General features: G+C 40.3%; 1 protein-coding gene across 1 annotated transcript in view; it reads left to right on the forward strand.

The window, feature by feature from the left end:
* ASTL (astacin-like metallo-endopeptidase (M12 family)) overlaps positions 1–8,912 on the forward strand; it is a 10,885-nt gene extending 1,973 nt beyond the window's left edge. The window contains exons 3-12 of the mRNA XM_010292864.1: positions 1,333–1,383; positions 2,323–2,394; positions 3,369–3,503; positions 4,072–4,189; positions 4,951–5,129; positions 5,243–5,327; positions 5,727–5,854; positions 6,870–6,985; positions 7,414–7,639; positions 8,637–8,912. Coding sequence (XP_010291166.1) covers positions 1,333–1,383; positions 2,323–2,394; positions 3,369–3,503; positions 4,072–4,189; positions 4,951–5,129; positions 5,243–5,327; positions 5,727–5,854; positions 6,870–6,985; positions 7,414–7,639; positions 8,637–8,671 — 1,145 coding nt within the window. The 3' untranslated portion in view covers positions 8,672–8,912. The remainder of the gene's footprint in view (positions 1–1,332; positions 1,384–2,322; positions 2,395–3,368; positions 3,504–4,071; positions 4,190–4,950; positions 5,130–5,242; positions 5,328–5,726; positions 5,855–6,869; positions 6,986–7,413; positions 7,640–8,636) is intronic.
* The last annotated feature ends 1,829 nt before the right edge of the window (positions 8,913–10,741 follow it).

Consider the following 10,741-nt stretch of genomic DNA (forward strand, 5'->3'; position numbering starts at 1 on the left):
GTCCTTGCAATTTCTAAACTTTTATAATATTAAAACAATGAAGTTTCTGCTCAGAAATTTATATATATCAGATCAGATTTTCACTTCTGTGTTTGTAATCTAGAAAAAAGATGTCACACTAGAAAGACATGTTAGGACTCAGAATGGTTCCAAGCTGCTGTCAGGTACATACTGAAGCTGAGATTATTTGCCCTGTGCTAAATTATAGCCTTCATCCCATTTTAGTACTTTACTCTGACACTGTGAAACCAGAGAGTATTTTTGAGCTGGTTAGCCTGCACCCGTTGCAGTAAAATCTAGGGACAAAGCATATTTTTGTCCCTAGTTTCCTTTGTCATTTTCCACTCTGAAGCTGATAAAATGCTTCACTGACTCTTAGATGGTAAATGACCACGATTCCATCCCTCAGCACAATCTACTAGGAATTTTCGTAGCTGTTTGTCTAAAAATCAATTTAATTTCTGTGCCTATGCATCAGTTAGTGCACCCAGTTCCCCTCCAAGCAAAGGGATCTGCCAAAGGCATTCCCTTGGCTGAGGAGGCCTGTGCTATTGAAGTGAAGTTGCATTCAGAATCTAATTTGCTGCTTTTGCTTGTCTTTTTCTTCCTTGCTTTTTGCAGCAACAGAACCGAATGAGGTAAGGACAGCTAAATCATCTCTTTTGATCACTTTGGGGTTCAGCATTGTGGAAAGTGAGGTCAAGACTCCTGTACTCCACCTGTATCTCCATCTGTGCAGGAAAGTCCTCTCAGATCAACAGTGTAACAGAGTGAGAAGTTTCCATCCTTATTCCATTTATTGCTCCACAATGCCCAGAAATAGCTCACATCCCAGGAAGACTTTGCTTTCTCTGGGGTCATAGAGAAAGCTTAAACTTGCTTTTTAGTTATACAAGCCAAGGGAAGTATGGCAATCTCTTTTGCTACAGACATGACCCCCACAGCTGGGTACCACTCCCACAGTTCCCTAGTAGCAGTATGTACCACGGCCTTTCACTGCTGTATTGTGAGGTGATACTGGGAGGACTTCACAGGCGATTTCATCAACCTTGCACTCCTACTAGCAGGAACATAAATAAAGACGGAGGATCTGAAACTTACTCCACACTTCAAATTGCATTTCCCAAGTCTCCTATGCTGACTGCCTTTATGATATCCATATTTGCCAAGATATCAAAGAATAATGTCTACCACACCATGATGCTCCTTTATGCATGGCGTAGTAAAAAAAAGCTCAAGACTGGTGGAAAATACTGTCAACAGTAGCCTGGACACTTCCGATCCTTTGCATGTTATATTATTTAATATTTATGTTATAATATAAAGCGTGAGATAATACTAATGCATTATTCTTGCAGGTTACTACACAAGAGGATATATATGGTATGTATTATTCCAACTAAGTATTTGATAGAATATACAGATTTTTAGCTACCCAGTTACTACAGAAAATAACACATGTATTAACACAAATTAATCTTAAGGATGAAATTTTGAATGAATGAACTCACTATGACATTTCACACAAAGCAGAGTCTCTTGGTTTTGGCCAATTGCTTGGCCTTGCTAAAAACCTCAGCTCTTACTTTTGCTAGAATACCTCTGCTTAGATAATGCCCTGACCTAAGTCACTTCCAAAGGTTACAGAAAATGTAGAGGCCATGTGCTTGTGCTTTTTATTGATGCCAAGACTTATGGCATAATGCTTAGAGTTGGTTGATTCCACTTGTAAAGCCTAGGGGTCCCTGATGTTGGGCTTAGCTGGGGACATCAGTCTGTCCCATGGAATAGGAATGCAGTTCCAATTTTATTGGTTTCAAGGGTTTTTCAAGAGGCCAGCAGGTCCAGCAGCAAGCAGCAGGACTGCTCTCCATCCTTTTTTGCTCCTGGTGTCTTATGTTGGGAGTTTGAGTGTGAACTGTGCATTCAGAAGGAAAACTGTGCTGCGTGCACAGAGGGAGCCATGCAGCCAGTTGTCCACGTGAGCGGGACAATACGGACTTACAAGAGCCAAAGGTCCAGGCCTTAAAATGCCATGGCTGGAGGGGAGAGGGAGGGAGGGAAAGACTGAAAGAGAATGCCTCTTGGGACTGGATTAATGCCAAAATAACCACAGCTGGGAGGTTCCCAAGATTGTGTCACTGAGCAAATATCTACATGACTGAACACCATGCCAGTCCCTGTTTAGGCTAAGTAAGTTTTGCATGCATCACTGTAATCAGGACGCAATCTAAGTGAGCTCCTGGAGACTCACTAGGTTAAAAATCAGGATTCATATTTTCCCTGGGAATGAGAAAGTGATACTCTTGTATTTCTGCACAGAATCTCCATTGCCTACAGAGACTGACTTCGAGGATGAAGTTATTTTTAACAGAATTCTGAAAATTAATGAAGGTAATGCCACCAAAGCCCTGCTTATAATGGGTCTCTCTTGCTTTTTGGGGGTGTTGTGGGAGGTACAATGTCTTATTACAATCTGTATAGATATTTTCCCCATCTTACACACCATGATGTAAGAGATGCCCAGACACAGGCCACTGGGACTACTGTGTGACACTATCTATAGTGTCAATACTGAAGATGATACAAGGTGTGGAGGCAACAGAACTATCCAGGTAACTTCTTCAGCTTTAGCTCTCAACATATTTGTCATTCTTTGGACATAAAAAGGGAACTTGGATATTTGGATCCTTTATTATTTAACTTCCTTTTTCATTCAGTCATCCTATGGCTTTGTAGTACATACTCCTAGATAAGCTATGGTCAGTTCCATGCTCCCTGCTCCAGACTTCCTGTCCCTTGATTCTTCCAAACATTCCCCGTTCTATCAGCTTGTCTTTCTCACATTTTCCCCTTCAGCAACCATTCAAGGAGCTTTACTACTATCTGTAGAAATGGACACCAAACATTCCTACAGTTTTCTCTAGACAACACTCACTTTTCTTTTTGATTTGCTTGCCCTCTTGGGTTTCCTTATTGGCACCTCCTGCCTTTGCCCAACACCTTTCCTGGGCAGACATTTGATGCCATTCATTCAGTGTAACATGATGGATGATAAAATATTATCAAAGTACAGCATTGCTCTCACTATTGCAACTGCTTTCAGTCATTCCCTGTCTTGCCTCAACCTCATCTAACAGAGCTAGAGCTTCCCACCTCTCCTCTTAGCTAAGGACACAGCAGCAAAGGTAGGGAAGCAGATAATGTCCATCTAGCCCAATAGTTCACTTCTCATTCTAGCCAGGAGCAGATGCTTAGGGAAAAATAGAAAAGGAGGATGAGTAGAGAGTGACACTTTTCCAAGTGTGCTTAGCAAATGTCCAGCAATCTATGGCTCAGATATTTCCACCCTGTCTCTCCCACCACAGAGAGCTCTCAGTACTTGCAAGAAGGTGACATAGTTCCACAAAGGAGTCGCAGTGCCATCAACTGTCGCCATTGCCATTGGCCCCAGTCCAGTGATGGGATTGTTCGTGTTCCCTATGTCTTGGATCCTACTTATGGTGGGTGTAAATTTCGATTTTTTTTTTTAATGGATTTTATCAATGAACTTCAGGTAGAAAACTACTTCTAGTGGCCATACAGTTGATTAAATCAATTCTAAGGATTTACTTGTGCTGTGCAAGCACAGATGAATTGTAAATTACAAAGACCTGAAAGGAAAAAGAAAATTATCTTCTTAATCAAGAAATAACTTCCTTGAGAAGTTTGCATGCATAATATTTTGAGTCTAGTGTCTTGCAGACAGGAATGGTACCTGCCAGAATACCTGCCTTTATAAGGTTCATGCCTATTGCTGTGTGGTTTCAATAGCCTGCTTTTCATTAGCAAAATAGCTTCCCATAGCTGTCTCCCAGGTGTCCAATCAGAAGATACATCAACAGTCAGCACTATAATTTAAAATAAGTAGTTGAGAAGAAAAGGCTCTCACTTGAATCTATTTGGACAAATATCTGGATAAAGAGGATCTTGTGCCAGGCTATTAATATCTTAAATGAAATTCATTACTGAGCAAAAAGCATCTGCCCATTGTCCTTATGTGACCCCCAAAATTAACCCTTTCTTCTCCAGAGGAGAGCCACATAAAGGGGATTCATGATGCCATGGCAGAATTTGAAACACTGACTTGTATTCATTTTGTGAAGCGCAAGACAGAACGTGACTACCTCAACATTAAATCAGCTGATGGGTGAGTTGAACGATAAATTAACAAATTATTTCTACACTGTTTTTCAACTCTTCACTACACTGATTCTGTGTGACCATAGAGAGGAAAGAGGAACAGATTTAGAGAAGAAACTTTGTCTTATCACAGTGCCCAGAACTTGCTGGTGCAAGGACTCAGCAGTTACATCAGGGACTCACCAAAGACACTGAAGTGATGCAGACGATGGGAAAGCACCATTAAGGTGGAAAGAATATCTAAGCTCATGTTTTCCATGTGGTATAATTCGCACTTGAGCATGACATATAACATTACTGTAGGTCTTATTTGCACATGCAAATCCAATTTCAACTTATGAAATAAACAGTCCTGTGAATCACACAGTTGGCTGTCAATGTCAGAATTAAAGCCTATGAGAGAACTGTCCAAGACCCATTAGCTTGAAAGTGCTATTCATCTTAGCTCCATCTCTGATAAAGTGTTCAGTATTTTGGAAAAAAATTATTTCTTTTGGAAAAAGTTATTTCTCAGGACTTGAAGTCACTGTGTACAGAAATGCAGGAGCCCCCGTGCTCAATGAAGGTCTTCCAGGAAGCTTTAGTGATGATCATACTGTTTGTTGTTTTCTATTCCATGGTCAGTTTTGCCCTTCTGAAGACTGATTTTCACAGTGGACAGGAAGGAATCCTTCCACTCTCACAAGCAAAGTTCTCTGTACTGTCTCTTTGCCTGCCTGCCAATAAAAATCCAATAAGTCTTCTGTTGGTGTTCAATGCCTCTCTCAGATGCTGGTCCAACTATGGGAAAGTAGGAGGTGGACAGACTGTCTCTGTGATGAAAGGAGGCTGCATGTGGAAAGGAATAATTCAACATGAACTGGACCATGCTCTGGGCTTTTTGCATGAACATTCTCGAAGTGACAGGGATAAACATGTAAAGATCATGTGGGAGTACATCAGTCCAAGTAAGTACCTTTGACTCCTCAATTTAGAAAGTGGTATAGATTCCCAGCTCTTCCTTCTTCCCTGAAGGCAGTAGGTAGGAAGCATACTCTAAGTACAATGTCATATATTACAGCTGACAGACAAGACTTCAAGAAATTTGAAAACTCCAATAACCTGGGTCTTCCATATGACTATTCCTCAGTAATGCACTATGGCCCGTAAGTAGCAGCATGGCATTGCTTTTGTTGGAACTCAAATCTTACATTAGAATTAGTTTCTGTAGTAACTTTCCTCTAACTACCAGTTTCCCCATTTCCCCTTCTGAGAAAAACACTGTGAGTCAGTTCAGACAAGCCACTCCCTAAGATTAATTCATTATCCTTTAGCTTTCCATTAAGGAGCCATTCACAGCTGAGCTTGGGAGCAAAGAAGGGCATCTTGAGATTGACTGTTCTTTCTGTTGAACGTCTTAATCAAACCTACTTGAACAGTACTGTTAGTCACAACAACTTGTGTACAATTCTTGTTCTCCCTCCAAAGCATGCCATTAAATACTGAAAGAAGTAATTGTACTTAGCATAATTTCTCATGGGTATTCTTTTTTTTTTTTTTTTCAGATACACATTCACTAATACCACTGGGAAAGCAACTATTGTACCAATTCCTGATGGATCAATACATATTGGACAGAGGCAGGGACTGAGCAACTTGGATGTGGCCAAAATCAACAAACTTTACAATTGCAGTTAGTATCTCAAAGCCACACTTTCATCTACTCAGATCCTTCACAGGGATGTTTGGGCACACTGCAGAGGCAGCAGTTTCTCATCAAAGACTGTGAGACTATTCTTCTAAATTCATGGCAGCCATTAGGGTCACTCTGGGAGAGAATGCAAAGGTGCAGCTGGAGGCACATTGTGATTTGTGAGAAAATGCTTTCTGCTTCTATATGGAATCAGATACATTCACTATTGGCATAAGTGGCTGCTATGCAAATGGCCTAACGGCATACCACGTTGTATGCTTCACTGGAGTAATTTGGTTTCTTACAGCTGAGGAGACAACTATAAACCCCACGAAGAACCAGGCATCTCTGTTCCTCATTGCACTTTGTATTTAAGATCTGAGCCAAACAGTTGTAGGCTCCTCTGAACTGTGACAATTTCATAATGCCTTGTCCAATTTTCAAATGTTTAAGCTGTCATTCTAAATTAGTATGTATTTTTAACTCTTTAATTTTAACCTCTGCTAGAAGAAATTCTCCCATACAATCGGATAAATTTATTCAGTCAAAGGGAAAAACCATGATGAATAAAGTATTACCCCTTGCACAAAGGAAAGCCCAAGTTCTCCTCCTAAGTTTAGAATTCAAGCATTGCGGAGACATCATGTTTGTGCTTGACTCTTCTAACATCACCTGACCTCATCTCAGTGGAAAACAATGTCACCCACTGCAGTGAATTGAAACCTCTCACATTCTTTATAAGAGGTGCAGAAAGAGGTCCCTTGCTAAACTATGGAGCTGATCAACAAAAGCTAATGTTTTTTCCAAGCACCACGATCCTTTCCATTTTGATATTTGTGCATTATTTGAAAATCAGGTCAACATGATTCCTTATTTTAATCAAGACATATCAGTACTCTGAAATGAATGCTGGCAGATCAGAAAATCGAGACCAGTCCATTCTGGAGGGATTGTAATTGTAAATGAGTGGAAGCTTCTGCAAGCGTGGTTGCTGAAGCAAATGTTTCTTTCTCAGGTCGCTGCAGCACTATTCTTGATACAGCATCTGGGTCACTGAGTTCTGCCAACCACCCAAGAAATTACTCAGACAACACCAACTGTGTCTGGCTCATCCGAACCCGATCCAGAAAGGTAATCACAGGTTAGCAGTGGTCTTGGAATATGGCTGCACTTACTTCTTTCTATGTTAAACATTTTGCGCTTTGACTGCATACCAGTTGCCAGGTAAGATCATTTCAATGGGAGAGATTTCAGAGAAGTCTCTACTTCTTCTTCATGTCCTTAAGCCAGGTATGGGCAAAGACAACTGCAGAGTTGTGATTTTGAAAAACCTCCATATGTTGGACTTCAGGTTTGCAAAATCAAGACAAAGCAATCTGAGCAAGGGAGCATTCAGTCACAGGCCCATTTGATCTGAAGCCTGCAACTTCAGGGGATGAGAGGCAAGGATGGGTAAGCAGGTCCAGTTCGGGCTTGGCTACAGCTTAGATTCTAAGGGACGCTCCATGGAAGAAGTCACATACACATATATTAAAAACTGGTTTTTTCTTCCCTTCCAGATTTCCCTGCACTTTCAAGCCTTTGAGCTGCAGACAACCAGAGGCTGTCAGAGTGATTATGTTAAAGTTTATGATGGATCCAGCAAATCTTCTGCAGTTCTAATGGACAAGACTTGTGGATCAAAGATACCCAATGATGTAGTTGCTTCTAGTAGTCTTATGCTCATAGAGTTCATCACAGATGGTGCTGATACAGCTTCTGGTTTCCAAGCCACCTTTACTTCTGGTAGGTCTCAGAACAAGGAGAATGGCAAAGAAAAACAATCTGTGTCAAATCAACCTTCCTTTTCAGAGTGGAAAAAACATGGTTTGAGGAATTGCTCTCTACAAGAGACATCACTTCCTATTTTGCTTTTGATGTAATGGATCAGTCCTACACTGATACCATTTATTAATTCAGGCAGATGGGGCCATGCTCAGGACAGATTGTGTATGCCAGGTGATTCACTGTTTGCCTTGCCTCTTAGATACATGCCATTCCAAAGCATGAGCCTTAAGGGTAACATCCATTTAATGTTACTGCTAGTGTTACTAGCACAGCAGAAAGAGAATAAAACATAATGCAGTATTTAAAGACATTGCTTCTCTGAAAAAGATGCAGTTTTTAATCACACAGTTCAGAGGGTGAGACAGATCTATGGTGAACCAGGTCACCCAGCTCTATGGCAAGAAGAGAGGCAGTATTTCCATGGTCAGGATCCCTGGAATGCATCCACCAAACCCACATTTGCTTCTGTCCCATTTAATTAAGAACTAAGGCCACAACTACACAATTAAGTTACCACAGGCTTCCAAGTTAACGTGTATCAGCTGGAATAAAGAAATGCCTGTGTGCGTATCTGTAGCCTGCAACAACTGTACTGTAGTGCAGCTTGCCTTACTTAGTATGAAAGAAAGCTCAGCTGTGTCATGACCTTGTGTTTGCCATGAGATAAGACCAAGCAGACAAGGTTTGCATAAATCCACTGAAATGCAGAAACTGAACTGTATACCAAAAGCAAAACAGCAATTTTGCATTGTCTTTATGTAGTATCTATTTCTGTCCATTGTAGCTACAGAGGAAAGAAGAATAAGAAAACTCCCCATGTCACTTTGATGTATCAACAACTATAAAGCAATCCTAGTTGTCAGATAAAATGTGATTTAACATTTACATATTTTAGAGATACTACAGCTTGTTCAGAGAGCTCTGAAAGCTAAATATTCTCTCATTTCATTTACAGTGAGGACCCAAAGACAACCTAACATCCACAACTGACTTAATGAAGAAGAACCTATTCTGTGAATATTGAAATTATGTGTTTCCTACTTTGCTCCTTTCCTGGCTTGGATCAGTATGAAATTTAATTCTATTAAGAATCAAATTTTTCATCTTCCTGAGAAAGTTTATTCCCCAAGCCATATAAATGTATGAATTCTATACATCTGGTGTGCTCCTCCTTTTGTCTGCACAGTTAAGTTATTACATCTTGCTATTTAACAATTGAATAAAAAGCTTCATTTAAAAAAAAAAAAAAGTTTTTATTTCTGTTTTCCAGTAGTCCCTTCCAGCCACACACACTATCAATATGGTCTTACTTCTTAGCCCACTTCATTCAGGCACAGGGCTATCTCTTATGTATACCACTGACATCATCATAGGTTTAGGTAGTCGGCCGAAGAGATCAGCTCCAAAGTTTACAAACTCATTTTATGATCTTCAAAATGTTGAGCATGAAAAGGTCTTAGAAACAAACTCTTTATCCAGCCTAAGATTCGAGCTTCCAAAAATGACATCTCCCTTAACAAACCTGTTATATGCTTAAATCACAAGAAAGATGGACAAGACAACACTGTTGCCAGTAAAAGACTGGTACTTCTGGTTGCAGTTTTCCTTGTACAGTTCTGGTAGGCAGGGGACAGCTAACGGTGCTTGTTTACGGACAAGCCATTTTTAGTCCACAGATATGGTCCTATCAAAGGACAAGAGGTAGACTAGATAATGCTGCCAGAATTCATGCACATATTCCGTTCTTCAGGGAAGAAACTTTTTGTCAGGCAAGAAGCTAAACTCTCCTCTTCTGATCTCATAAGGAGCACAGAGAGGTGCAATGAGGTGGAGCTCCTGAAGAGTTCATTTTATAGCCTTTGCCTGCAATCACACTTTTAAAATGGCATCCTCTTGACCAAGTAAAGACTGTAACAGAGCTGAGAACAACATAGGCTGCTATTTTACTCTTGTGGCATAGACAGTTAAACATATGACTAACCTGGGTATTTAATACTTGTATGTTTAGGTCTGAAAAAAGCAAGTACTTTTCCTGTAAGTTCTTACTCTGTAACACTAGGAACCCTGGAATTTTTCTCACAGAAACATATTTCCAGAAAAGAACAGTGGGAAATAAACTTGAATCTCAGAGAAAAACGTATACAGCAAATGACAAATTATTAATTTCTTTTCTTTTGTTAAAGGAGGTACCAAAAGGGCTTAATTTGCAAGAATTTGCTCGAAACTCTGTCTGTGTTTATACTATTTGATGAATAATCGGTCAATTCTTGATGATAGAGAAACTTTAATTTCATTGAAGATTGCTTCTTTATACACAGTGGCTGTGCAAATGCCTCTGAACACAGCAATTTTGAGTTCACTTTAGAAGAGACATTTCTTCAGTTCTTCAGACGCTGCAAGATGGGTTCAACTTCTGATATGTTGTTCTAGTTCCTCTCAGCAGTCAAGTGTTGCTATTTCAGCATAAAAGGAGTAGTCCTCTGAATTATTGTTAAAAATGCAGTTCTAGAGAAAAATATTTGACAGTTGTGATTCCTAAGCCCCTACAAGACAAAATGGAGGAAATAATACTGCAAAGCCAGAATCTACTGGTCGATCAGTGAGGACCAATATCCTAGCTGCTTTTTTTGGAGAGGAATTTCAGGTAGGATTAAAGTGTTCCACTGGGCGATGAAAAGGCAGTTTCAGGTGATTTAGGTTCTTATGCTTGAAGGAGGGATAGTGATTTCAGTTGATGAGCTTTGTGGAAAAGAGCTCTGAAATACTGTTGGCAATGGCCACAAATTTAATGAAGCTGTATCACCTGTGTACTGCTAAAATAATTACGAGGTTTTCTTTTTAAGGGAAGTTAATCTGTGTTAAGAAAAAACAAACGCAGTGGACGTTAAGACCCTGTGGTTTCCCCTTCTCATTCCACTGGAAGAGGAGTGCCAAGAGGCACTGCCAAGAGGCAGCCAACAGAGTCCAGGCCCACATGGGGTTGGTCTGATCCCTGTTGCACAGGACAGGGGTAAAGCTGATCACAAAGGCTGAGCCAAGGTCCAGCCTGAGCCTGTGACC

This window comes from Phaethon lepturus, unplaced genomic scaffold, assembly GCF_000687285.1.
Source record: "Phaethon lepturus isolate BGI_N335 unplaced genomic scaffold, ASM68728v1 scaffold20350, whole genome shotgun sequence".
Taxonomy (NCBI): domain Eukaryota; kingdom Metazoa; phylum Chordata; class Aves; order Phaethontiformes; family Phaethontidae; genus Phaethon; species Phaethon lepturus.